At 56.8% G+C, this 27,751-nt stretch overlaps 2 protein-coding genes across 10 annotated transcripts in view; one reads left to right on the forward strand and one right to left on the reverse strand.

The window, feature by feature from the left end:
• RNH1 (ribonuclease/angiogenin inhibitor 1) overlaps nt 1–1,210 on the forward strand; it is a 12,646-nt gene extending 11,436 nt beyond the window's left edge. For all 6 annotated transcript variants that reach the window (XM_027579045.1, XM_027579047.1, XM_027579048.1 and 3 more), the window contains 2 exons: nt 726–896; nt 1,001–1,210. In XM_027579045.1, coding sequence (XP_027434846.1) covers nt 726–896; nt 1,001–1,088 — 259 coding nt within the window. In that variant the 3' untranslated portion in view covers nt 1,089–1,210. The remainder of the gene's footprint in view (nt 1–725; nt 897–1,000) is intronic.
• On the reverse strand, nt 1,166–27,751 carry PTDSS2 (phosphatidylserine synthase 2). 4 transcript variants are annotated; one of them, XM_027579049.1, is made up of 12 exons: nt 26,387–26,992; nt 19,172–19,273; nt 10,687–10,769; nt 6,809–6,876; nt 4,722–4,856; nt 4,140–4,190; nt 3,796–3,909; nt 3,590–3,708; nt 2,976–3,090; nt 2,757–2,902; nt 2,471–2,656; nt 1,166–2,303 (listed from the first exon to the last, which is right to left on the reverse strand). In XM_027579049.1, exons 1-12 carry the CDS (start codon nt 26,566–26,568, stop codon nt 2,144–2,146), a joined length of 1,461 nt encoding a protein of 486 aa, XP_027434850.1. In that variant the 5' UTR covers nt 26,569–26,992; the 3' UTR covers nt 1,166–2,143. The 4 variants fall into 4 exon arrangements, 3 of the variants coding, with proteins under 3 accessions (XP_027434850.1, XP_027434851.1, XP_027434852.1); XM_027579051.1 differs by having other exon boundaries at nt 2,145–2,303; nt 2,471–2,529; nt 26,387–27,742; XM_027579050.1 differs by lacking the exon at nt 4,722–4,856 and having other exon boundaries at nt 26,387–26,997.

The following is a 27,751-nucleotide window of genomic DNA, read 5'->3' on the forward strand; positions in this document are numbered from 1 at the left end:
AGCACTCAGGAACCCACTGCTGGGTTTCAGGGCCCGGCGGCCTGACGCACCATTCTCTTTCCTCCTGAGTTTTTGTTCTTACGGCCTGCTACCCGCCGCCTCCGCATTCGTTTCTGCTGTCACATGTTTTGTCTGTTTTCTACGTTTTGGTCTCTGTTTCTCACTGCTGTTTCTGGGGATGCCTGGCCATGCTGGGTGGGGCGCGGGTGCAGGTAGAGAGTCAGGGCACAGGCCAGAGTGGCACTGAGCCTGCCCTTCTCCGTTGTCCTCACTCTGGAGGCCCACACCCTCTGTGCACCCCATCCCTGCATCCCTGCGCCTTTGGCCTCTGGTTGCCTCCTCGGCAGCTCCCACCCACCCAGCCAGCTCCCAGCATGCAGCGGTGAGGAAGTGAGGGGTTGGATGAGGCTCTCTGGTGCCCCCCCACCCCCCATCTGCCCAGGGAGGTTGTGGCCCTAAGTCCAGGTATGCCAGCCTTAGCTCAGCCCGACTACTATGCCTGTGGAGGGGAGCTGTGCACACCTGTTGTCTTTGGTGGGGACGTCTGCCGGGGCCACGGTGGGAACCCCATGAGCTCCCGAACTTGGGAACATGGGAACAGCCAGGAGCCTGGGGCTCCACACACTGTGGGCCTTGTGTTGCGCGGACGTCTGTCACCCTGCGTTCTGTGGCATGGGCCTGGCGCGGACCCTTTTGTCCTGACCTGTGGCCTGCTCTCTGCCCAGCCTGGGGGACTGTGATGTGGCCAACGGTGGCTGTGCCAGCCTGGCCTCGCTCCTGCTGGCCAACCGCAGCCTGCGGGAGCTGGACCTCAGCAACAACTGCATGGACGAGCAGGGCATCCTGCAGCTGATGGCGAGCGTGGAGCAGCCGGGCTGCACACTGGAGCAGCTGGTGTGAGTGACAAATGCGGGGGGGGGGGGCAGCTGGTGTGAGTGACGCGTGTGGGTGGCGGTGGCCCTGACCTCGCATCCCGTCCCCTCTCCTGCTGCCTGCGCAGCCTCTACGACATCTACTGGAGCGAGGAGACTGAGAACAGCCTGCGGGCTCTGGAGGGGCGCAAGCCTGGCCTGAGGATCATCTCTTGAAACCCGGCCCCTCCCTGGGGCTCTCCCGCTGGTGTCCTAGCTTTGAACGAAGAGAAACGCTCTAATCAACTCGCTTCTTCAAGAAAGTTTTAGACACTTTATTAAAGCACTTGTTTTGGCAAGAGGGGTGCTTGTCCTTTCTGTGGGGTCCCCACCAGGCACGGCCTCCCAGGTGTGTTTCCAGGAGGGCACTCCGGCTATGTGCACGCACCCGTGTCCAGGACAGCTGCCTTCCCCACCCCCCACCAGACGCAGCTCCCAGGCCGTCCGTCTGCACACCACCACCCACCCGAGTGGACAGATGCCAGCACTGGCCCTGACTGCCCCACCCCCACCCTCCCGTCCCTCTGGGCAACCCCTGCGTTGGGCTCAGGATGGGGCAGAGGCTGGGAGCCAGTGAGGAGGACACACTGCTGCAGACCTTCATTGCTGCTTTACTTGTTCTGGTTGCTCATGAAGATGACCCTCAACCCTTCCTCCCCACCTCAGGCACAGGGTCCTTCCTCAAGGGACCAGGCCAGTGATCTCTGGCCCCGTTCCCACTCCTACATTTGTGGGGTCAGATGAAGCCTCCCTGGGAAATGGCTCAGGGCTGCCTACTCAGATCTGCCCCTTCTTAGCCATTGCGGGGTGTCCCTCACATGTGCGGCCAGAGGGCGAACACCCATGGCCTCAGAGTGGCCGGGGGCCTAGGGAGCAGAGAGAGGCACCGTGATGCCTGTGCTGGGCAGGGCCGTCTGGTGCTGAGGGCTTGGTGTGGCCCAGGGGCCGGCAGGCTGAAGGTGCAGAAAGAGGAGGAGACCGGCTGCCCAGGGCAAGCCCAACCACACCTGTCAGCCCTAGAGAAGCCTCAGGAACATGGAGCACACGTGTCCACACCCATATACACTGTTCACATGTGCGCACACCCCCACATGACCAGGACAAGGGCCACCTTTGGCCCCCACCCCGCAGAGCCCCACCGTGCACACAGGAGAAAGTGTGATAAAATCACACGGGCCGAGGCCTGTTGGAAGGCTCCAGCAAGCCTTGGCTCCAGGCGGTCATGGGGTGCATCAGTTTGGGGCTGGCACCCCCTCCCTCTCTGCCTCCGCAGGCCCTGGGGGGTCTTCTGGCTCAGGCAGGTGTCCGTCCGTGTTGCCCATGGCTCTGTCCTGGTCACCCCTGCTTTGCTGCTTCTGCCGCCGAGTCTCCTTGTACCTCAGGGTGATGTCCCTGGGGATGGTGGGAGCCATGTCACCACCAGGCGGCCCATGGAGGTCCTGCAAAGCTGCCCATTGCAGGGACGCTCACATAGTCACAAGGAGGGACCGCAAGACCCAGACACCAGTTGACCCAGCCCAGGAGACGGCCGATGGCCTGCTGAGGCCCACGCCACTCACCGCAGGAAGAAGCGCCAGATGGTCCAGGTGAGCACGAGCACAGAGCCAAGTGTCCAGCACTGGGAGATGTAGAAAGGCAGGGACAGTGTGAGTGTATGCGGGTCATACTTCACGACGATGAGCAGCTCCGTGGCCGTGATGGCTGCCACCAGCCAGGCCTGCTGGCCCAGCTTCTTGTGGAGCTTCCTGTGGGGGGAGGGCACTCGGCTGAGGGCGCCGCGGCTGTGCCCCAGGGGTGGCAACGCCAAGTGTGCCCAGGCCCGCCCCACCCACCCTGGGCCCTCACGGGTCATCCATGAAGTCGTAGATCTCCCGCATGGCCACACCGCCCACATTCACAAAGAACACCAGCCGCAGGAGGACCAGGTAGTGCTCCGGGGGCAGCCACAGCACGAACTTCAGGTAGAACGTGTTCAATTCTGCCAACAGAAACTGGGGGACACAGGAGGGTGGGTGGCGAGCCGGGCTGCCCAGCAGGCACGCACACGAGACTGGCCAGCCTTACCACCAGGATGATGCCACACACGGCCAGCCAGCGGCGCAGGCTGGAGGCGGGCTTCCACTCGAAGCGGACCCAGCTGTAGGGCGTGAACTGGAAGGCGATCCTCTTCATCTTGCCCCTGGGAGCACATGTGCCGGTCACCCTGGGGTGCCCCTGCCCCACCAGGCCGCCATGCCAGGTGCTCTGAGCCCAGGGGCTGCTCATTCCCTGCGCTGCCACCACCCCCTCCGCCCCAGGCACCCACAATGGACAGGCAGCGAGACCCCATTCCCCAGTGCCCTTTCCTGGACTGCCGCTTCAAATCTCAAACATGACTGAGTGCCCATACGATGTAAGGAGGACAGCCCCAGAGGGGTGACCTGGAGACCTCCGAGAAGGGCCGGGAGGGGATGAAGAGGAGCTGACTGGACAGGGTGGTGCCCAGGCCCACTTCCTGGCCACCACGCGGGCCCTGGGCAGGTGCGTGTGTGCGCGCATGCTCCTATGCGCAGAGGAAGCGGGCAAAATCCTGGTCCACTGCCTGCACCCCCCAAAAAAGGTGCACTAGCGGCACCTCCAGGCCCCACGGGGATGCCCTGGCCCCCATGGAGCAGGGCGGCAGCTCAAGAGAGACGCACTTGTAGGTCGGAATGTTCCAGAGGCCCTGCCACTTGTACGTCTTCAGAGATAGCCACTCGAGGGTCTTCATGCCGCAGTATATGCCCAGCCCGTTGCAGACAAGCACGTCCATGATCCACTGGGGGCAGGAACCAGGGAGGAGGTGAGCGCCCCGTCCTGCCCCACCTGAGGGCCTCTGCGCCCGGTGACCCCCCAGGGCACCTACGTGATCCCACCAGCACTCGCTGAAGTTGGGCAGCTGGTGCTCCAGGCTGTACTCGAGAAACTCGAACATGACGCTCACGATCGTGCACATCCACCAGTCACGGATCATCAGGGTCTGAGGGCCGTGGCAGAGCGTCAGACCCTCCAAGGGGGACACCCCCACCGCCCTCCCGAGCGGGGTGAGGCACTGGCTGGAGGCCACGACACCAAGGACTAGCACAGGTCGGGGCCACGGCCCCCAGGCCCTCGCCCACCACACTCTAGGACTCTGGACGTCAGCACGTGGCTGGGCAATGGACTTGGAACACAGGACAGACCCAGGGTGTCCTGATGAGGTCATCTTACCTTCAGGTACCAGCCAAGGAAGTGCGCAGGCACAAAGCCGTCCAGCTTGTCCTGGGGGGTAGGACACCAGCCTCGTGTACAGCCCGCATGCACCACGGGCCCGGCTCCCACCCAAATCAGGACTGCTGGGACGGTCTCAGCCTTTCTGGGCAGCACCGGCTGGACCGGGGGGACAAAGCTAGGGTCCTGTGCACAAGCAGACAGCACGCCCTGACCACCGAGGAGAGCAGATGCCCCCGTCAGCGAGCCCCCCAGTGAAGCACATGGGTTGGGCCAAGATAAAGTCTCCAGGCTGGAAGGCAGGGACCCGTACCCTGGTGAGCTGGGACAGGGCCCCCACATGTGGGCTGCATGGCCCCTGGGTCCCCCTCCCCTGCTCCAAGTGGGCTGAGCTGAAGGGAGCCCCTGGTCAAGCAGGAGGGAGGCCAACGCCTGCCAGGGCCCACGCCACCCCCACCCCGTCTGATCTGCAGAATGACTGGGGTTCCAGAAACATCTAGAACAGGTCAGCACCTGGGAGCTTGTTAGGCACTGGACTCCTGGCCCCACCCTGAGCACTGGGCTCCTCGGGCCCGCCCATACCCAGACGTTGTGGAAGGGGTCGCTCTCATTGTGTGCATCATAGATGAGGCAGTTTCCCCCGTAGTCCCTCTCGGGCAGTGGGACTCCCAGCCTAGGGTCCACGTACTTCAGAAATTGGCGGCCGTCCTGGACAGTCTGCAAGGCCAGCACCCTGGTTAGTGGGGCCAGATGCGTCTGGTGGTGATGGGAGAACCCGGCTAAACTCCTGAAACCTCGAGCCATGTGTATGGCCTGGGGGCTGTGGAAGGCACCTCCACCGAGTGGGGGCAAGCACCCTGTCTCTACTGCCGTCCCCCGAACACAGGGCTGGGCAGACTGGGGGGGGGGGGTCCCAAGTGCAAGGTGATGCCCCACGCCTCCCATGTGGGGCCACAGGGTGAAGGCTCAGGTCAGTGGTCTCGCCACCTCGCCTCTCCACATCCCCTCACAGAAGGAGCACAACATCAGGACAGCCTTCCCAGACACGGACACCTACACTAGCAAATCACTCCTTCTGGCCTTAGCGCTAAGGAGACTTCCAGGGTCGCACGGATAGAGGCTGCCCTGCCAGCAGGCCCAGGCTTTCCCCTCCCTTGGGCCCCCTCCCTCGGGCCCTCTCCAGCCAGCAGCTGGGGCCTACAGTCCACAGGGAGGGGCCCCAGGACGCGTGCTGTCAGGACTCTGTCCCCTCACTCCTGCCCCAAGTGCCAGCCAAGGGACGGAGCAGGGAAGAGGTTGAGGGGGTGATAGACATGCGTGGCCGATGGGCAGACGACACACAGGCCTGCATGTGGCACGTGACCAAGGCCACCCGTGCTACACAGGCGCACTGCCTTGTCCTGCAACGCAACCCTGTCCCCCACTTGGGGTCTTTGGAAGCGACCCTCGGACAGTAACATCACTAGCAACTGAAATCACCCCGTGTGGTTTTGGTAACCATTGGGTCTGAGGCTGGACACTGCTGTGTCCCCGTATCAGACCAGGTCAGCAGGAGCCAGACTCATAGGCACTCAGGCCCCACGACAGGTGAAACCTGTGCACAAGGTGAGGAGCCTCTGAAGGCTGAGCACCCCATGGGGGGCGCCCCACAGCATGAGCACTTCACCAGAGAGGGCGTTCCAGAAATGCAAACAAAAGCAGGAGACGCCAGGACACACCACCAAGAGCGGCCACGATGAAGATCCTGACAAGTGATAGGCGTGGGACATGGCAGGCCCACAACCATGCTCAGGTGCACATGAAAGCCTGTCGCCAACAGCCCCGCTCAAGGAACAGCGCCAATGCCGCTGGCCACCTCACTCAGCAGAAAGAGGCACAGGACCCGGATGCCCTTTAGGGGCCCAGGTGGTGGAGGGAGAGCAGATCAGTGGCTCTGGGGGAGACAGGGATGGGTGACTCAAGCTACTGCAGGGTCCTCCACGTGGGGTTACAAACACACACCGGTGTTACCGTTTGCACCATACCCTAAAGAAGTAAATTTTACTACACCACAAGCATCGACTGTGAGCAACACCACTGATAGCTTGGAGGTTGTGAATACAGTACTCTGTAAACTGAAGATCACCATCAAAACGTACACCGAATTAAGCAAAACAAGGAACATTAATAGAAGTCCTGACCCAAGGTTTACCAAGGCGAGGAGGTTCCAACCTCCCTCCTGACTACCCTATGTGCGCGGAGGGACTAGATGGCTGGAGCCACCTTCACTACTGAGCGCTGTGTGGAAGCAGGTGAGCTGGGCCCCCCTCAGGCCCGGAACACCAGCAGCTCAGAGGACAGACTGCCCAGCAGGCATCCGCACCTGAGCCAGGCGGTTCCCCCTGGGCCTTGTCCTCGCTCCCCAACCGAGGCCATCTGGGCAGGGCCCTCAAAAGCCTCCACACTCAGGGCGGAGACCCTGTAGAGCTGTGGCAGGTACAGCCTTTCCACACCTGGATCCTTCCGGAGGGTCCCCCCTCACAGCCCCTGCCCACTTCTGCTGGGGTCCAGCCTTGCTTCCTGCCAAAGCTCCAGAGGGGCCAACAGGCAGTCTTCTCGAACCCTTCACGTACCCAGGGCCACACCATCACCTGCATTCCCAGACCCTCCAACCGAGAACGGCCGCTTACCTGGAAAAGTATGAAGATGAGGAACAGCTCGTAGACCACACTGACGCACAGCCAGAACCTCCAGTAAGCTGCAGAGACACAGAGCGCCGGCGTCAGGTGGCCCGCGGGAGAGCACAAGCAGGCGCAGCAGCAGCACAGCTGAGCTCGGCCCTGTGTGCGTGCCTCCTTTCGCCCGGTTTTCTCGCCTGGTCTCAGCGTGGCCGGCGGGCACGCCCCTGCCCGTTACTAGCACGCTTCTGACCTTCGTCGTTAGGCGACTCTGCTGGAACCTTCGGATACCCTGACCGGGTTAGGAAGGCCTACCCAGTCCAGCTGTCCTTCCCGTGACTGGGCAGGAAACGCCATCCTTCCTCTTTGGGCCCACGTGAGGGATGACACCTACACGTTTTCGGACGTTAGGCCCCCTCTGGATCCCTGGGATAAACCAAACCTGGTTGTGGCACCCTTTTCAGGAAACCTCTCCATTCCAGCAGGACCACTTGTGCCGGGGGCCGCTGTGGCTACCGTGCCGGGGCATGTACTTCCAAGCTGCCGACGGCAGGTCTCACACATTCTCCCCACAGAAAGACTAAGTCTGTGAGGCGACCAAGGCGTTCACCTTGCTGTGGCTGCCAGTGGACAATACACACGTGTCCAATCACCTCGTACACCCCAAACCCACATGTTAGGGGTCAATCAAATCTCAACAGAGCTGAGAAAAAAAAGAACTTTTCCCTCAAAATCCCTTTGATTAGCCAGGACGCCCTCTCTCCACTACCTGGTATCCACAGCTTGGCACGGAAAGCTCAGTTGTTCACCAGGGGAGGAGATAACAGGAGAGAGCGTGCCTACCACTATTCTAGGACACAAATGATAAGTTTCACTTTCTGAAAATCTTGATAATCCTGTCTAATAAAGACCTAAAATGTCTACTTTCCCTTTGCTTATGACTGTTTAAAGAAAAACCACCAGCCTGCTTTTAAAAACCCATTCCCCTTGAATAAAAAAGGTGGTGCTTGCAAACATGGAAGAGACCCCGCTTGGCCTTGGACATCTCGGGCTGTGGGGGCGGGGGCGGCTGTGTGGAGGCGCTCATGCGGGGCTCCAGGGCCCACCCAGCACCCCCGGAGGCTTGCACCTCATCTGCCTGTGGGGGAAACAGCCACCAAGACTCCTGAAAGCCCAGGCTGGTGTAGGTGGGAAGGGTGAAGATCAGTTCTCAGGACGGTTTGCTCAAGTACTTCTGGGGCACGGGATAGAGAGTGGAGGTGACACACCAGCCCCACTGCCCTTGAGTTTGGGAAATGCCTGGAAAGCTCTCCCTGGTCAAGGGTTGCAGCAGGAGCTAAAAGGGCCTGCCTTAAAGCAACTCAGGGCGCCTTCCCCAGAGTGCTCAGCCCACAACCATGCGACGGGACCTTCCCTGTGGATCTTCTGACACTGAATCTGTCTCCTCCCCGACCACTTCTCCTGGTCAGGGACCCAGCCATCTCCCACGCCCGTCCCCCTCCACCTGTAGACCGCCCCAGGGCCCCAGACCTGCCCACCCACCCCCAAATACTCAGTAGATGCTCCTCCTACAGTCCCACGCAGGGTCTCCCTTGAGCCACCGGGAGACTCCTGAGGCTGGTTTTCCTCAGTAGCCACCCGACTGGCACGCTTACTTTCTCCCTAAAAGCAGCCGCCTCAGCAGCCCCGGCAATATTCTGCTTATTCCAGCGTTTGGAGAGAGCCACGGATGAGAATAAAAATTGTAACGAGAAGGGTGCCTTTTCAACCGGCCAGTTTTGTTGGGAACTGCAGCCAATTCCAGTCCCCTCCCAGACAGTGGGTCCTGCAGCCCACGACACCTCCTTCCTGGGACCAGAAGACCCTTCCCACTGTTCCCCACAGCATATGCTGCACAGGACTGACAGGCCTCATGTCCAGTGCGTGCTGATCTGAGAAGTCGAGGCCTTCTGCCAACTGCTAGGGTAGAAGGTGCTCCAGAACAGGATCCCCACATTCGTCAAACTACAGACTGGCAGGGACAGAGTTTACACCAAGCAACCAAACCGAAAGGAAGGAAGGAAGGTGGAGCAGAACTCAGAACACAGCTACGAGACTTCTGGGGGCGGGGGGGCTGGGTAAATGCTCACGAAGCCCACAGAAACCACAGGGGAGCCTTTCAGACGAGGGTGGCCAGCACCCCCAACTGGTCAGAGCATAGGGTCTCCCAGGAGTCCAGAGGCCAAGCAGCCACCCAATGGCCATCCGACCCGCGGGCAGGGCCCAGAGCCCCCAAGGGACTTGCCACGCCGGGAACCGCCGACTCTTCCCAATCCAACAGGCACTCACCGCACCTGGATTTTTGCTGTGATTTTTGGTGACTCTTAAACTGTTCTCTCACTTCTCCACTGGCTGGGCGTTCAGACCCTCTGGAAGCCCACGACTGAGCAGATGGTAAGCTAGGGGGCTGGGCCCCCTCCCCACTGCCCCACAGGGGTCACCCAGCATCAGCGTCCCCAGCAGGCACTGAGGGGGTAGAGCAGCTAGAAAGACCCGGCAGGGGCCCGGCTCACAGCCACGGTGCTCACTGACCGCTTCCAGAGGGCTGTTCGGTCATGTCTACCACAGGCCTGAAATGTGCGCGCCATTCAGCCTGCAGCTTCCACTCCCAGGGCTTGGTGTTAAATGAATGATCAGATACATACACACAGATGCATGTACAGAAATTCACTACAGCCTGCTTTATAAAAGCTGGAGTATACGATGATACAGGACTGGTAAACAAACTGTCGTATATCAAATGATGGCCAGACAAGCAGCCATGAAATGTCTACTTGTCAAACACAAAATTACTAAGGAGATGTTTGTGTTAACCTGAAGTGAGAAATAAATGATATAAAACCACACACAGAGGAGGATCACATTTTTTAAGCTCTGTGTGTGTGTGTGTGTGTGTGTGTGTGTGTGTATTCATAAAAACACATTAAAACTTAACAGTAGTTATTTTCTGTGACTGGCTTTTGTTCCTATTTAAAAATAGTTTTTGTATTTTCCAAATATTCTACAAGGAATACGCACCCCTATTAATACAGAAAAGAAACATGTTACTAAGCTGTAAGACTTCAGGAAAACTCACTATGCCCTGCCTTTAGAGGCAGCCCCTCAATGAGGCTGGAGCCCTAAACACACTGGGGCTGGGGGCAGGGCCAGAAGGGAGGGCCGGAGGCAGGACGGGGGGCAGGACCACGGGCAGCACCACGGGCAGGACGGGGGGGCAGGACCAGGGGCAGGACAGGGGCAGGACGGGGGGGCAGGACCAGGGGCAGGACCAGGGGCAGGACAGGGGGGGCAGGACCAGGGGCAGGACCAGGGGCAGGACGGGGGGGGCAGGACCAGGGGCAGGACCAGGGGCAGGACGGGGGCAGGACGGGGGGGGCAGGACCAGGGGCAGGACGGGGGGGGGCAGGACCAGGGGCAGGACAGGGGGGGCAGGACCAGGGGCAGCCTGAGCAATGCTCTGCAGCTCCGAGGCTCAAGGGGTCATTAGAACTCCTCTCTTAACTTGGGGGTCGGGGGTCAGAGACAGGAGGACTCGTTGCAGATGGCATGCGGCGAGCACCTCAATGGCAGGCCCACGCCGACCCCGTGGACAGTCCTGGGGCACCTTGCTCTGCAGGAGAAGTCCCCTAAGACAGAGTGGGTGGGAAGGGGAGAGAGGAACAAAGACAGGAGCAGAGACAGAGAAGGGCTAAGACAAGAGGAGCCCACCCTCACCCTCCTCAGCTGACGACAGCGTGCCCTGGCCGGCCGGGAGGGGCTGGGACATTCGCACCCGGCAGAACGGACACGGAGTGACCGCTCAGGACAGAACTGTCATGTGGGCACACGCGGACAAAGAAAGGACAAGTTACCTGGATGAGGTCTGGAAAACGGCCCGTCTTTAGCTTGTGTGACTCCAAAACATAAGAAAACCAAAATACTGGCCACAATACCTCTGCAAATAAAGAACAGACAGCCCCTCAGTGCACGTCTCCCAGGCGGGAGGGACCCCAGTGGGGCAAAGCAGGAGGAGGCCTCGGGGGTACAGGTGGGTGACCGGGCAGCAGGGAGGGCTGACACCGTGGCCTCCACAGCCCATGTGCTGCCTGGAGGCAGCAACCCCCTTGGGAGAAGGCCATCGGTTGGGAACTGTGCCTTAGTTGGGCTGCAAAGTGGTACCCCACTACTGCACGTGCTTCCCACTTAAAGAAACCTAAAATCCCATGCGAGACCAGCCAGGCTCCACGAGGGCCTCCTAGGAAAGATGCGAGGAAGCAAGGATGGAATGAACGGCCTTCTGCTCCCACAAGGCAAGGGCCCAGGAGACTGCTGCTATGATCTGCCACAGCATGAAGTGGACCGACTCCCTGTGATCCCAAGACACGAAGAAGTGCACCCGCACGGTGGAAGGAGCAAGGACACAACACAGCTGCTCCGACCACTGGCCCGTCCAGCAGGGGGTCTAAGGGCTGCAGGGTGGCCCGTTCTTCCCCCTCCCGGCAATCACGTGGCAAGGACGCACACGCTTGCTGTTTCCAGCTGGGCTGCTGTATCAAACACACACAGACACAAGACCACACAGAAGGCCAAAGGTGTCAGCCTGAAAACACCTTATCCCCCTCTGCCCGCTAAGTACACTTGGTAGTCAAGGGTGGGCGCAGGTGAAGCTGGGCCCCACAGGACACCCCCTGGCAGCCCTCTGCCCTCCTCCCCTGCCCTCCCCACACCAGGGCCAGGAGTGGGGCGGGGGCTCTGCCCACCCCTCATATGGCCAGGACGAAGTCTGACCGTCTTGGGTGGTGTGCTGCTGTGGGTGTGGCCCCCAGGGGACACTTGAGTCTCTGGACCAGTCTCCATGTCAGTCCTGGCTCCCTGCTCCTGCACCGCCGGCCTCCAAACTGCAAGAGGCGCAGAGGGACACTGGCCGCTGTGCTCAGCAGGGCAGGACCCACGTCCCCATCACAGGAGCCCATACAGAGGGCCCGTGAGGTACCCACCTGCCTGAAGACGCACACTATTCAGTTTGGGGGTGGGAAGTCCACACAGGCTGCCCGGAGGAGCACACGGACCCCCACTCAGCTACCCTCCCAGTGTGACACCCTCTACCCCCAGGAGAGGCCCCTTCTGGTGTGATCCAGAGATGGCTTTGGAGCAATGCGTGACCAGCAGAGGGGTCACCACGAGAACAGAACGAGGGAGGCAAAATCTCAGGGCACCTGTGCCCAGTGGTGCTGGGCAACCCCCTCCCTCACCAGGTCCGCTTCATGATTCCAACCTTGGCATCACAGCTTAAGGCAACATTTAGGGTTACTTAGCAAGATGTGTCAGTCAGGCGCAGAACGGACAGAATTCCCCACATTCCCCACACCGAGGCCCCGTTAGCACCTTACACTAGTATATGGGTCATTTGTCACAATTCACGAATCCATACTGGTACGTTAACTGCAGTCTGCTGTGTTTTCAGATTTCCTCACTGTTTATCTAAAGCCCCTTTTCTGGGGCGCCTGGGGGGCTCTGTCAGTGAAGCGTCTGCCTTCGGCTCAGGTCATGATCCCGGGGTCCTGGGATCGAATCCTGTGTCGGGCTCCCTGCTCTGCGGGGAGCCTGCTTCTCCTTCCCTCTGCTGCTCCCCCTGCTCGTGCTCTGTCTCTGACAAATAAACAAACTTACAAAAATAAATAAATAAAGCTCCTTTTCTGCCCCAGGATCCCACCCAGTACTCCCATGACATTCCGCCATCATGTCTGCTCAGCCCCTCTGGGTGGTGACGGCGCCTCAGACTTCCCTTGTTTTGGAAGGCCTGGACAGTTTTGAAGAGGACCGGTCAGGTGTTCTGTAGGATGTCCCCTAGTCAATACCATCTGCTGCTTTCTGTGATTCCATTAGGGTTGCAGGTTTTGGGAGTAAGATCACATCACACCAACATGATCTCTGATGTCCCCTGACTGGGGTGCACCTGTCAGGTGCGCCCTCCCTACTCTGCTCTTGGGAGGGTCCCTCTGTACAACCAGCACTCAAGGGCTGGGGGGCTGAGCCCCCACTCCTTGACGGGGAGCTCTTACATTTACTTGGAATTCGTCTGCTGGGGCAACTTGTCTCTTCTCCCTCACTTACTTACTTGACCATTTACATCAGCATGGACTTGTGGATACGTATTTTATACTTTGGGTTATAATGTGATACTACTTTATGTTTTGTTGCTCAAATCATTCCCGCTTTGGCCACTGGGAGCTCCTTCAGTTGTCTGCTTCATCACAGCTTTGACATAACCCCAACCTTGCGGGATTTTGTTTTTTTCTGAGCTCTTCCTTTCTGGCGCTAGATGGCCCCCAGACCCAGCTGGGCATCTCCTGCCCCAGCCCTGGAATCAGCCTTTTCCCCAGGAGCCCTGGTTCCTTCACTGGAGGACGGTCTGGGGAACCAAGTTCCGGGGGCCAGCGTGCTCCTCGCCACTGGGGCGTCGAAGCTTCTGGGCCCCTCAGCGGACAGACGGAGCCGTGTCCTGACTGTGCATCTACACGAATCTCAACTACGTCCCTGTGCGACCATCTGTGTCGACGTTAAGCTGGTGCTTCCAGCTCCCATCCATCATCCCGTGGAGCATCCTCCCTGATTCCCTGTCACCCCCCACTCCACACTGACACCCCAGGTTCTCAGCCTCCGCCGGCCACTGACTTGGTCCCTCCATTCCAGTGTGCGTGTGCAGCAGAGTCAGAGCTGTTAAGCTGGACCCCTGCGGGAAGCCCCTGCGTCCACGAGAGCCCAGTGCGCGTGTGCACGTGCTTTGCCTTGAGCCTGGCAGACCCCAGCCCCGCCACTGAGGTGGCTTCACACATGTGTAATACAGTGAGAGTCCTGCACCGTTTGCATTGCTCCCTGGGATTCCCGACATCCTGACTTATTTCCTTTTCTCTGATTTGCATACATTAGGTTTGCTCCCTGTGTTGACTAATGCAAAGGGTCCCGTATCTACCATTACAGTACCGTACAGAGCACTTTAAAAACCCCTCCAATCCCAAGCTCCACACACGGACTCCGCCATCACCCTAGACACCACTGATCTCACCACCACAGGGCAGCACCTTTGCCAGAATGTCACATGGGAACATCACACAGTACATGGCCTTCCCACATGGCTTCTTTCACTTTGTAAAATGTATCTGAGTTTCACCCTCCGTCTTTGTGTTAAAAAAGAGACAGCAGGCCCAAAACAAAGTCACTTGGGCTGAGCCCCAGTCAGCAAACCACAGACTTAACACCCACCTGAAGTGCATTCTCAATCCCAGGAATTCGACCTTTAACCAGTCAGCATGGAATTAGCTGGCCAGTCCTAGGCAGGTAATCCGCCCCACAGACCCCTTCCGTTCCCTTCTCTGCTCCTCATTTCCCTTACCGCCACTCTCCTGTCTTTACAAACCTTTCCTTTTCTGCAGCTTGGCGGAGCTCCTTCTATTGCTGGATGGGAGGCCGTCCAGCCATGAATCACTGAATAAAGCCAACTGTATCTTTAAATTTAGTCGAATTTTGTTATTTTTTTTTAAAGATTTTATTTATTTATTTGAGAGAGAGAGAATGAGAGACAGAGAGCACAAGAGGGAAGAGGGTCAGAGGGAGAAGCAGACTCCCTGCTGACCAGGGAGCCCAATGTGGGACTCGATCCCGGGACTCCAGGACCATGACCTGAGCCGAAGGCAGTCACTTAACCAACTGAGCCATCCAGGCGCCCTGAATTTTGTTATTTAACAATGGCTTTGTAGCTCATTTCTTTCTTTCTTTTTTTTTTAAGATTTTATTTATTTGACAGACAGAGACACAGTGAGAGGGAACACAAGCAGGGGGAGTGGGAGAGGGAGAAGCTGGCTTCCCGCGGAGCAGGGAGCCCGATGCAGGACTCGATCCCAGGACCCTGGGACCATGACCTGAGCCGAAGGCAGACGCCCAACGACTGAGCCACCCAGATGCCCCTGTAGCTCATTTCTTTTTGCTGCTTAATAATATTTCATGGTCTGGGGGCGCCTGGGTGGCTCAGTCGTTGGGCGTCTGCCTTTGGCTCAGGTCGTGGTCCCGGGTTCCTGGGATCGAGCTCCGCATCGGGCTCCCTGCTCCGCGGGAAGCCTGCTTTTCCCTCTCCCACTCCCCCTGCTTGTGTTCCCTCTCTGTCTCTCTGTCAAATAATAAAAAAAATCTTAAAAAAAAAAATTTCATGGTCTGGATGTACCTGTTTTTGTTTATCCACTCACCTACTCAAGGACATGCTGGCTGCTTCCAAGTTTGGGCAATTATGAATAGAGCTGCTCTAACATCCATCTGCAGGCTTTTGTGTGGACATGAGTTTTCGTTTCATTTGGATAAATACCTAGGAGTCCAATTACTGGACCCCAGGGTAAGAATAAGTTTAATTCTACAAGAGATTGTCAAACTTCTGGTGTTGTAGCTCAAAAGTCACCACCAAACCCAAGGTCACCAGATTTTCTACTGTTTTTTTTTTTTTCCAGGAAGTTTTATGGTTTCTTATTTTACACTTAGGTCTACAATCCATTTTCAATGATGGTGAAAAGTCTGTATGCAGCTTCCCTTTGTATAAACACCTAGCTATTCCAGCTCTGTTGGCTGAAAAGACTTTCTCCCCCGAGCTGTCTGCACTCCTCTGCCCGCAGCAAGGGGACGGTATCTGTGTGGGTCTGTTCCACTGACTGCCAACACCATGCTGGCCACGTCACTGCCGCCGCTCAGGGAGGCCAGGTGGGGTCATCCCTCCAGCTCTGCTCTTTTTCAGAAGACGAGTACACTGTATTCCCTGCATACTACAGATACGCAAAATACATTCACGTCTTACATGTAATAACTTCTTTATGTATCTGTACATACACGCTCATCCATGTATGTCAACATCCCAAGTGTCACCAATGGATAAATGGATCAATAAACTGTGGCCCATCCACAGAGCGGAACACTCCCCAGCAATGAACCTGACCAATCACCGACAGGCACCAAACACGGACGTCACAGGGCCACCATGTCACACGGAAGAAACCAAACACGGTGTGCAGGCCGGGTGACTCGGTGTATATGAAACTGGAGTGCACACAAGAGGAACCTACAGGGACAGAAGGCTGGTGTGGGGGACTGTATCTCCACAGACACATGCATCTGGGGAGACTCAGTGAGCTCTAGATATGCGTTGTATTAAATTACTGGACGATAAAGTTGACTTCGGAAAAAAAACCTACTCCCCCAAAATAACAGAATTTGTTAGATCCATAAAAAGAACAATGATATACAAGCTGAAATTGAGAACTTAAGGAAAACAAGCCAATTTTCTAGGTTTTAAATAATGCAGACATTGTTTTTTCTTTCTTTTTAAACAATAAACATAATCTTTAGAAGCACTTTCTTTACACAAAATCTAAGCCTGAGGGCATCAAAATCTCTGACATGATGCGAAGGGGCTGGGCTGGGGGCTGCCCCGAAAGTGCCTGCCTCAGGCAGGCAGGTGTGCTGCATGGGGGAGGGCTGTGGGCCAGCCCAGGTCTACGGGGCGAGGACGCATCCATACACCCACGAGAATCTCCCTGGAAGCAGCAGCAGAACCACAGATGTGTGAGGACGGAAGCATCACTGGGGCAGTGGAGGCTCCCAGGGATGAGCCAGGAGCAAGTTCTAGGCGCCATGTGCAGAATTATGGGGCCAGGAGGGTAGTTCTTCTCTGTCCCTGACGGAGGCCAAGAGGGACAGGGCCTGTGAGCTAAGATTCCCAGTGCCCCCAGTGCACAGAGCTTCAGAGCAGAGAAGGGTCCAGGAGCCCTCAAATTCCCAACCCCCTCAAGGTCTCCCCTTCAGTGAACTTGCACAGGGGCTGCTGGGGTGAGGGCCCAGGCGTCTCTGCTGCTCACTGCCCCAGCCCCTCACGTGCAGGGGCAACTCAGGACAGGGGCCAGTGCAAGATCAAGAGGTGGAACATGCCCACATGGGTCCACAGCTGCTGCCCAGAAACAGCCAACAAGGCCCCTTAACCTCAGGGTCCGGGCTGGAGGGGCTCGCCAGCAGGCACTGGGGAGTAAGAACCAGTGCCCCATGAGGGCCCACCGTTGGTGGCGTTGCGCTCTAACCTGTGACAACTCTTGCCTGGAACTGCTCATCGCTGGCCTAACTTCACAGCCACAGGGGGACACCTCTTGAACATGACCAAGTCCTGCTTTCTGGTGCTCCCTCTGCCCATGTGTGCCCAGCAGATACCAGTGCTGACAAATTCACAGAGAAGGCCACATTCTACTTCGAAACACCCACTAAGCAAACTCAGTCTCACTGTCTCCTGCGTCCACAGGTTCAGTGCCCCTGGTACAGGGACCCACTGCAGTGAGGGCAGCCTCGGGCCACCCAGAGGGGCCAAGCTCCCCCTTCTACTTCTGGACTCCATTACCCACGCGCGTGGCACCGACCGGCTCCCCCCTTGCACCAGCAGGGCACCAAGCAACAGGCAGTGCCTGTGCGGACGTGTTAGACTTGGAAAAAGGAGGAAGACAGTGTGGAAAAGGCGGGAGGGTACCCTGCACAGTGTGCAAGCAGGAGCCAGGGCGTCCTTCCGCTGAGGACAAGGCATGGGTCCCCCTGTGGGAGCAGAGCCCCCACCCCCTGGCTGCAGCCTAGGAGACCAGATGGGGGCTCTGAAGTGCGTGTACACGCAGGCGGCCAGACATATTGCTGAAAGGGAGCACCTGACGTCCCAGCGTCCTAACAGGCTAGACACCCGTGGAGCACACAACGGTGCTCAGGCCACACGCCCAGGCAGACGCTGGCACCCCCACTTCACAAGCCCTGGCCCCACCAACCAAATCCAGCCAGCAGTCTCCCAGCACCACCCTCTGCCTCTGTCCCTGCCCTGGTGCCCCGTGCCACAGAGCAAGTGGGTCAGAGGAGCAATGGGGGTTTCACGGGCCCGAGGAGTCCGCCCAGTACAGAAATCCCACAGCAATCAGTTCTAAAACCAGCTTATCTCCCTCACACACTTCTGACAGTGGCCTCAGAACCCATGGGATTCCGACAAAGAACATGATCTACCAGTTAGTCTATGTCTGGAGATAATACTGAAAAGGCAGTCTACCTGTTTCCTGACCTCAGGATGACATCGTCCACAAGAATACCCGTTTAAAATGTTCAAAAAGCATCAGTATCAACAAAGCTCAAGAATGGTGCTGGCTGATGGGAGAGAATCATCCCTGGCCATCACAAATATCTGTATACCCCCAGATGCCCAAACTCATAGGCTCTGTGATACTGTGATTTATATTAAGAAATATGTATTTCTCCATCCCTGTTTCTGGCACAGAACCCCTAAGACCTTTGGCATTTCTGAAGTGATAAAGGTGTCTTTTGTTATGTTAATGAGGTGACTTTTGGACCCTCAGCTAAGGATGGGGGCTGGCTGCCAGGACAGCCAACCAAGGGACTGGAGGGTCGGTTCTATCCCACCCTCTGACCTCCAGGGATGGCAGCAGGGCTGAAGGTTGAGTTCAATCGCCAAAGGCCAATGAGTCAGTCATGGCTAAGTAATGAAGCCTCCATAAAACCCAAAGGACAAGGTTTTGAGAACTTCTGGGTTGGGGAACACGTGGAGATCCGGGGACAGTGGTGTGCCTGGAACCGCCATGGACATTTCCCCAGACCTCACCCTGGGCATTTCTTCCATCTGGCTGTTCCTGACTTGGATCCTTTAGTAATCAGCTAGGGATCTAGTAAGTAAAATGTTTCCCTGAGTTCTGTGAGCTGCTCTGGTGAATGAACAGAACTGAGAAGTCATGGGAACCTTGGATTTACAGCCACTTGGTCAGAGGCCCAGGTGACAACCCCGACTTGTGACTGGCACCTGAAGTGGGGGAAGGAGGACAGTCTTGCAGGACTGAGCACTCAACCTGCGCAACCTGATGTGGTCTCTGGGCAGATGGTCTCAGGACTGAGCTGAACTGTAGACACTCAGGTGGTGTCCAGAGCATTGCTTGTGGGGTGTGTAGGGAAACCATCCCTCTCATCAGAACCGGTGATCTTTCTGGGTTCCATCCCTGGTGCTGCTGCAGCACATTCTGGTCTGTTACTCGTGCAAATCCCACACAAGCTGCAGGTCCCATGAGAGATGGTACCGTCAAGGGTCCTGGGACAGGTGGATATGAGGCTAAAAAAGGCACACAGCTCCAAGAGGCAGCCTGGGAGAGACGCTTCAGGCATATGCAATGGGGAGGATGGGAGCCCCGCCAGCCTTGGAGTGGAGACTGGCCCCCCGAGCCATGGGCCAGCCTGACAGAGCAAGGACCCACACCCAACTATGCCGGGTGCCTGCACCGCCCAGGCTGGGGGCCTGGTTACCTCTTGGTGTTATAGGCTGTGTCCCGAGGTGTCTCCTCCAGCAGAGTCACGTAGCCAAGCACACAGGTGAGGATGAAGAGCACAGTTAGGGTATGGGCTCGCCTGAAATCCAAACACAAACACAGAATGTGTCAGCGCACAAAGCGTGACTACACCTGTGACACGCAGCCACAGGACAGAGCTCAGCCTTCAACCTCACGCTCAGAAACACTGAGAGTCACCAGTGGGGTGGCTCCTAGCTGGATCTCTGTTTGCTGTGTCAGTCCATCAGTCAAGCGGGAAGAGCCCCAAGGGCTGGAAGGCTCAAGGCTGCTGCTCAAGGACTGACGGGTATGTCTCCCGCCAGTGTCTGCGGCTGGTGGCTATTGTTGAGAGGCTGGGTAGCAGGCAGACATGGCAGTTTTCACTGAGCAGAATATGCCCAGCCTCAGGATTCATGAAGTGACCACATCTGAGAGATTCGAAAGGACAGCCCAAGAAACAAAGAGGTGAGGGAAAGGGACACCGGGACCCAAAGTGAGGAGGCGAGTGTCCCCAGTAGTACCATTTACTCAGAAGACCTGGCAGAGACACGGGCCTGGCCCCTTCCAACCACCCCCACTCTGGATGAGGAGGCAGGGCTCTCTGACAGCCAGTGGATGCACCTCCCCTGAAACGGGGCCCACAACCGGTCAGGTACGTGGACTACAGGGCAAGCAGCTGACACCAAGACAAGCCTGCAGGCTGCCCCATGTCAGATACCACCCTGGCCCTCTGCATTCTAACAGCTGCTTACAACGGGAGTCGAAGACCCAGACCCCAAATCCAGATAAGCAGAGACTGTCCCTGGAGAGCATGCAACCCATCCAAGCCTCAGGGTCCTCATCTCTACATGAGGATGCTTCCAACCTTGGATGATTCCATTTCCAGCAAAAACACCCTTCAGGAATGAATGTGAACACTCTCCGAGGAGGAATAAGAAGAGAGAGTAAGGAGAGAAGGAAGCCTGCTCTGAGAGGACCACTAACCAAAGTCCTCAGACAGAAAGAAACCAGGCCACCAGGAAGGAATAAAGAGCAACAGAAATGGTAAATGTCTTGTGAAAGAGACCATCCTCCTCACCCATTCTTCAAAACATGCCTAACTACTGAAAGCAGCCATGCTAACACTGTGTGGTGGGGGCCCCCGCAGCCGAGGGAGAGAGGCTGAATGGGTCCGCACGGACTTGATGTGGCAGAGCCAGGAGGCTGGAACTGCAAAAGCCCAGGAGACTCACTGTATCCCTAGGGCAACACTGGAGATGTAATCAAAACCAACACATCTGCTGAAGTGGAGCACAACCAACCTGGGGCAGAACAGGTGCAGGGGAACAGAAACAGAGACAAAGAATAACATGGCAGACCTAAACGCATCAATAATTGAACGTAAATTACCTAAAACAAGATCTAAACAATGGAGGCTGTTACACACGCAGCACCATGCGGCTGTGAGGAGTCTCAGCCACGTAGGTGAGAGGTGGTCTCCAGAACTCATGCGCCACGTGACCCCATTTACATGGCACTCTCCAGAGGCCAAACTACAATGACAGAGACCAGGCCAGAGGCCGAGGTGAGGTCGTGTTCCATGCCCTGCCTGTGCCAGTGGTTACAGAAACCTGCGTGCACAGAAGCTATGGAACTGTGCACCCTACAAAATCAGATTTACTGTAGGTAACTTAGAAAAGAAACTAGTAAAAATCTCTAAATTGTTATGTATCGACCATTTCTGGTACAAGGTCAGGATCCAGGGAAGTGTGCTGGGAGAGCCCCTGAGCAGAATGCTAGTCCCACGCACCTCCGAGAAGGCATGACCCAGAGACCAGCTCAGAGCAAGAACCCAATTCCCATCCCCAGCAGGTCCAAGAAACAACGGTTTTCTGGAAAGGGCGCACATTTCTGAAGTGACCCTCGACAAAGGATAAGTGCTGAGAGCTGTGATCAGCCTCCTCTCCAAGGGCTTCCCCAGCCGAGAACTCTAAGGGAGGGACAGGTCCGGGGACTCGAGGCCACCAGGCAGGGCAAAGTGCCCACGGCAGGCTTACCAACAGTATGCAGGGTGCACAGGAACATCCGGCAGAGGCATCTGCCCAGGAAAGAGATGGGACCACTGTCCCAGGGGCCCAGCTGTGGGACTGCACAGCCACCGGGCCCAGAGAGTTCTGAGCAGGGCAAGTGTCTATGAGAAAACGATGGGAAGAAGCCCCAGCCTAAGGGAGGAAGTAGAGTAAAATAGGTAAGAGCCCACAAACGGGCATCAGACTCACAGAAGAAAAAAGAAGCTAGTCAATTTGAGGAGAGGTGACCACATGTTCTGGAAGAGACCACAAGGCAAAGGGAATACCTCATTGCCGCTATGTGGGCCAGGACCCATCCACGCTGCTTCAGGGACACGAGCACGCCAAGGTGCCGTGCCTGGGCCAATCCCCCACAGTCCCTCGGGCACCCTGCCACCCCTCCACTGGGTCCTGCGAAGGATCTAAGACACACACAGCACAAGAGGCACCCCTGCAGGTATCCTGCCAGGACCGCATGTCTGGAGCACAGAGGCTAAAATTAAAATGTGAAAGCCTTTTGTCCCGGGTCTTTTTTTTTTTTTAAAGATTTTATTTATTTATTTGAGAGAGAGAGAATGAGAGACAGAGAGCACGAGAGGGAGGAGGGTCAGAGGGAGAAGCAGACTCCCCGCTGAGCAGGGAGCCCGATGCGGGACTCGATCCCGGGACTCCAGGATCATGACCTGAGCCGAAGGCAGTCGCCCAACCAACTGAGCCACCCAGGCGCCCCCGGGGTCTTTTTTTTTTTAAAGTAGGCTCCACGTGGAGGAGGGCCTGAACTTCCCTGAGATTAAGACTCGAGCTGAAATCAAGAGTTAGACACTTAAGTGATTGAGCCACCCAGGCGCACCTGTCCTGGGTCTTAAAAAACGACTTCAACCCTCTGGTTCCTTTCCTACTACTTTCCACAAACACTGTAATCTTCCTCTAGTTTCTTTGGGCTAAAACACATCCCTGAAGAGCGTGGGGCAGCTCTGGTCATACATCTTTCCATCCTCCTAAAACACAAGGATTATCAGAGAAATAAAAACAACTACTTGTCCCTTGGGATCAATGTTCACACTGTCCTTCAGGCGGTCGCCCCTCACCCTGCAGAAGCAGAATTAGGAATCAGTAGGACTTCCTCTGTCCCACCTGAGGCAGGAAGGAGGCAGACAGTCAAGGACCCGGGGGACAGAGAGGGAGAAGCAGGCTCCGCGCTGAAAAAGGAGCCCAATGTGGGGCTTGATCCCAGGAACCCTGGGACCGTGACCTGAGCCGAAGGCTTAACTGACTGAGCCACCCAGGTGCCCCAGCCCAGTTCTTTAAGGGCAGAACTGTAGGTGCCGACTACCTGCTATCATTAAAATGAAGTAGTGTTTGCATGGTCAGGGCTCGATCCCTGACAGAGCACTTTTAACAAGCAGCTGTGGCAACACAAGTCCCAGGGCAGCATCCAGGAGACATAACTCTGTTAATTCTGAGACCATTGCTCAATCCATGGCCTGTGCTTTCCTTCGATTTTTCACTGTAAAGTTTACGTTTTCCACTTTGACATTTTTCCTTGGAGAGGCAATGGGACATAGTGGGAAAAGTCCCCCCCAACCCCGCAAAAGTATGGATTTTATTATCAGGTTTGCAACTGAGTACACTTGTGGTCTTGAGTAACTTTCTTCATCTTTCAGGTTTAATTTCCCCATCTTCAAAATGAGAATAGAAATACTGACTTGCAAGTTTGGTGTAGAAAATAAAAATATTACCTTGTAAGTTTGGTAAACAAAACCAAAACCAAAAATGACTCCCTTGTCTTGCACACAGCATCATTTCCACAAGTGTGGAAACAGAGAGGGTCGTTCAGGACAGTACCCAACACTCCACAGGCAGACCTCCCTAGCTCAACCTCCCTGGTGCCTGGGAAGACAAGTGCCTCCTTTGGTTTAGTGGCTAACAGATAACTCAGGGAAGGTTTGGGTGCTGTGATCCAGGCACAGGACAAGAGTGGCCGTAAATCCTGTGACTCTCCAGTCACTCAGCAATGGCAAGGGCGTGTGGACAGCTGGCTCCCTGCCACTACGAGTGGAAAATACCCAGATGTCAGTCCCTCCCTAGAGATGACAACATTCATTATGCCAAGTGGGCAGAAAGGCAGGCCCACTAAACCAATTAGAGAAAACATGAAAGCGTAACTGGCACAGAGAGCACAAGGAAGCCTCGGCCAGGAAAGGCCAAGGCCAGAGGGCCTGCCCTAGGCATGCCAGAAGTGCTTGAGGCCATGACAGTGACCGCCCGCCCCCCCCAGCCTGCTGACCAACATGACCAAAAAGGTATCAGCTGCTGAGTCAAGTTTCCCAGATGTGGGCAAAGCTGGTAAACCCCTGCCCCACCAGGACTGAGAAAGGCATTTTCCAGAACCTGGGGCATTTACATCCCCTCCGCATGCTCTTGTGGTTACCACAGCAGAGTCCTGGGGATCACTAACAGTGCTCACCCAAGGCTCGGCAGCATAAGATGCATGCACTCCCAGAACATCACAACCATCCCTCCCCTCCTGCCTTAGGAGCTGGTTAGGGAGTGTGGTAATCCAACGGCAATTCACCCAACTTCCATCTCCAGGTGGCAACATTCGGTAGCACCTCTTTAGGACATCTAAGTGTCTCCTAAACCATCTTTAGAAAATGAGAGTTAACACATCTCTGTGCCATTCCTCTGAGTCTATGGTTCTACACTGCGCCCGGATGTCCCACACTGGAGACCACAACTAGTAGAAGAGGTGGTGTTCTTGCCACTGCAGACCCCAGTAGGCCTCACACCCCCTCCCTGGGGCCTGGTTTCTGGGAGCACAGCTTCAAGCTCCAAGGCACAGGCAAACCCTGAACCCTAATTACATACCCTGTGGCTGACAAGTGGTAACAAAGACACTCAAGTACTACATGGCCCAGTATAACCACCAGCATGGGGCACCTTTTGTGAAAACCCTAAAAATAAGGTTTTGAATCATACAAAAGTTCCTTTGAGTAATTCTGGAACACAAAATAATTTCCACAAATATGTACTTTTAGTCTTTACAGGAATTTTTAACATTCATTATTAAAATTCTCTAAACACAAAATAAAAGTTTTTTAAACCCTAACACAGCAAGTCAGTGAGAAGAGATTCAGAAGGAGGCCAGTGGCTAAGCTCTGCAGGTAAGAAGTAGTTCTCACCAAGCAGGCATCTGGTTACCTGCCTTGAGGAAATGTGAAGCTCCTTCCCCTACACAGGTGAGGGGGAGGCCTGGGATGCAGCAGGAACCTGCAGAGACCACAGACCATATCACCAACCAGCGTCAGGGCACAGCACACGTCACACCTCTGGGGGGAGGCATGAGCCATCCACCAGGAGAGCCACCAGGCAGGCACCTGAAACCTGCCAGCCCCGTCACACTCCCTCCTGGAAAGCCTTCCTGGTCCCCACCAGTCCTCCTCAGAGGTAAGCTCAGCTACAGCAGGTATCTGTGTGTCCAGCTCCCAACTGACAAAGCACCCCTGTGGGCAGGACCTGAGAGGGGTGGGTGCTGGTCTGTGCTTCTAAAGCAATCAGCACGCCTTTCACTGCACTGGTGAGATGTGTTCTCCCTGGCTTCTGCTAGTGCTGCAACCCTCGGCATCCCTTCAGCCAGGACATTTCCTGCCTCCTGAAGCTCCAGGCTTATGCCAGAACCCAAGCTTCTTGTTTAGTTCTCTGCTGAAATCTGCAGAATAGTACCTGGCACCCAGATGGGGCCCCCAAAATATGTGAATGAATAGGAAACAGGAAAAAAGCACAGCCACCACATTTCAGGATGGTACCCTCCCTCCTGCAGTCTGAAGGGGCATGCTGGTGGAGAGGCCTGATCTGCACGTGGCAGGTCTAGCAGCGTCCAAGAGTGCTCCAGGCACTCAGGGGCCACAACTCCCTTGAGAGGGCATGCTGTCCCTCTCCCCCTCCCACTGGCTCCACGACCACCTGAATGCATTATGTCCCCAAGGCAGGACTGGGAGCTATCCCTGTGCAGCAGCTGCGGGCACCCAGAGGGAAGACGCGAATTTTGTCCAGATACAGAGCTGCACCCCTATGAACACCCTCCTCCCTGCACATCTCCTGAGTCTGATAAAAACCAGGACACCCATTCAGCCCCATGTGCCCTCCTCCACAGTTTCTCTCATGGAGCAGCACCTTCCCCTGAAACAGGCAATTACTCCCCTGCCAGGCTCCCCTCCTTCCCTGATCAGATCTTCCGTAACAATCCCATAGTTGGGTTCTCTGAAAAGGTGCTTCCAGGTGGCATTACCCCCTTCGCAGCTGGTGGCCACATCTACTTCGCTCTGTCCCTCCAGGGCCGACCACAGGTCTCAAATGCTGGCACTGTACTGTTTAGCTGGGCAGGAACTGAGCATCCAGCGAAGAAAAACCAAACCCCAACCCTCATGAAGCACGCTTTCTAGTACACGGGGTTTCTCTCTCTTATCAAGGAGGGAAAATAGGCTCGGAAAGGTGAAGGGCTACCCCAAGGTCACAGAGCCCTCTGGCGTAGGAGCCACGCCTGGAACCTCAAATACAGAAGGGCCAAACTCAGCATAAAGCAAGAGCAAGAAGTCTTCCAACGCAGGCTCTGGGAGGGCAGGAGCTGCTCCTGGGGGCCTCTCCCTCCCCGACACCCATTAAGGCAGCCTGGGGGACAGCCTGACCCCGAGGCGGGCTTGGACTCAGTTGTGCAGGGCTCCAAGAGCTGGCTCCGCAAGCAGCAACCGAAAAGAGACCGAGGCTGTATTTGACAAACACCCGCCCAACTCCCGGCACGTGGTAAGGTGTTCGCGCTACTGAACGTCACTGCTACGTGCTCGGCGGTGCAGACCGTCTCCTAAACACAAGCAGCAGACGCTAGAAAAGACGGAACGTGACAGCGCGCACAGGTGAATTTTGGACAGGGAAATCAGGAAGAGCTTTCCGACGTGATTCTAGAGCCTAGTCCTCCCGAGACAGGGGGCAGGGGCCAGAGACGCGGGGCTGGACCACCGCGGGAGGCTGGCCGCGGCGGGGCTGGACAGGGGCCGTCCCGGGGTCTCGCGGGCGTCCCTCCACCCCAGCACCATGCGTCCGCGCCCCTCACGACCCCGGGGGCCCCCCCGCCGGCCCCCGCCCCTCACCAGAAGAAGGTGTTGGTGCCGTCGTCGTAGACCTCGGACTCCGTGCTGCGACGGCCCGCGCCCGGCCCGCTTGCTCGGCCCGTGGCCACGCCGTCCGGCGGCTCCTCCAGCGAGGCCTTGCCCGCGGGCACAGGGGACCCCGGCCGCGGCCCCCCGGCGCCTCTGTGCTCGCCCCTCCGCATGGCGCCCGCCCAGCCGCTCCGCCCCGCGCCTTGACCCCACGCACTGCGGGTCACCGCGAGGGCGCGCTGCGCACGGCGCGGGGAGCGCCGGGAAGGGGTCGCGGCGCTGCCTCGGCGGGGTCGAGGGAGAGCGGGGGCGGGGGGCGGTTAGGAAAAGGTGGGCTGTGCATTGTGGGACTTGTAGTCCGCGCTCCTGGGCCGCGGGGCACGCTGGGCCTCGTAGTTTCCGATGCCGCGGGTCAGAAGCAGTGCTTGCTGGGAAGGATGCCTCCTGGTTGCTAGGAAGCCGGAACCGGCTGGCGTGGTGAGGTGGCCTCTCCCCCGGGCCCCGCGTAGGGGCTGCTCCAGACGTTCCTGTCCAGGCGGCCGAACCCGAGCTCCTCCACGCTTTCGCCCCTTCCTAGCCCCCGCGCGGTCGCGCCCGTGTCCCTCTGGGGCGCCTCCCCACCCTGTACCCCACGTGCGAGCCGCCCGCAGCCGCCCGCAGCTCGGGACTCCAGGCAGCAGGGTCCGCCGGCAGGCAGGCTGGTCTCTCCCGGCGTCTTCACCGGCAGAATGGTGTGGACTCCCGGACTTGGGTTGACTCAAATTGTTAATATAATCAGCCCCCCCCCCCCAATTTACCCGAGCCACTTTGAAAAACAGTGGCAGCTCCTCAAAGGGTTAGGTGTGGAGTTACCATGTGACCCAGCACTTCCACTCCTAGAATGTGACCTCACAGAACAGTACCTAGTTTTCATCGCAACATTCCTCATCATAGCCAAAAGGGGGAAGCAACCTAACGTCCCCCTACTGGTGACGGTACAAAAACGTGGTCTATCCATGCAATGGAGTGTTATTTGGCCCTGAAAGAAGAATGAAGTTCTGACACCTGCTATAACATGGGTGAACTTTGAAAACATGATGCTCAGTGGAAGAAGCCAGTCACAAAAAGTATATATATGATCCGTTTACACGAAATGCCCAGGATAGGCAAATCCATAGAGACAGAAAGATTAATGGTCACCACAGGTTGGGAAACTGAATGGGGCACGGAAGGGGGTGACTGCTAAAGGGTAATGGGTTTCTTTTCCAGATCATGAAAATATTCTAAGATTGACTGTGGTGATGGTTGTACACATCTGTGAATATACTAAAATCTACTCAACTCTAAATGGGTGAATTTTATGGTATGCGAATTACA

This window comes from Zalophus californianus, chromosome 11 (assembly GCF_009762305.2).
Source record: "Zalophus californianus isolate mZalCal1 chromosome 11, mZalCal1.pri.v2, whole genome shotgun sequence".
NCBI lineage: Eukaryota > Metazoa > Chordata > Mammalia > Carnivora > Otariidae > Zalophus > Zalophus californianus.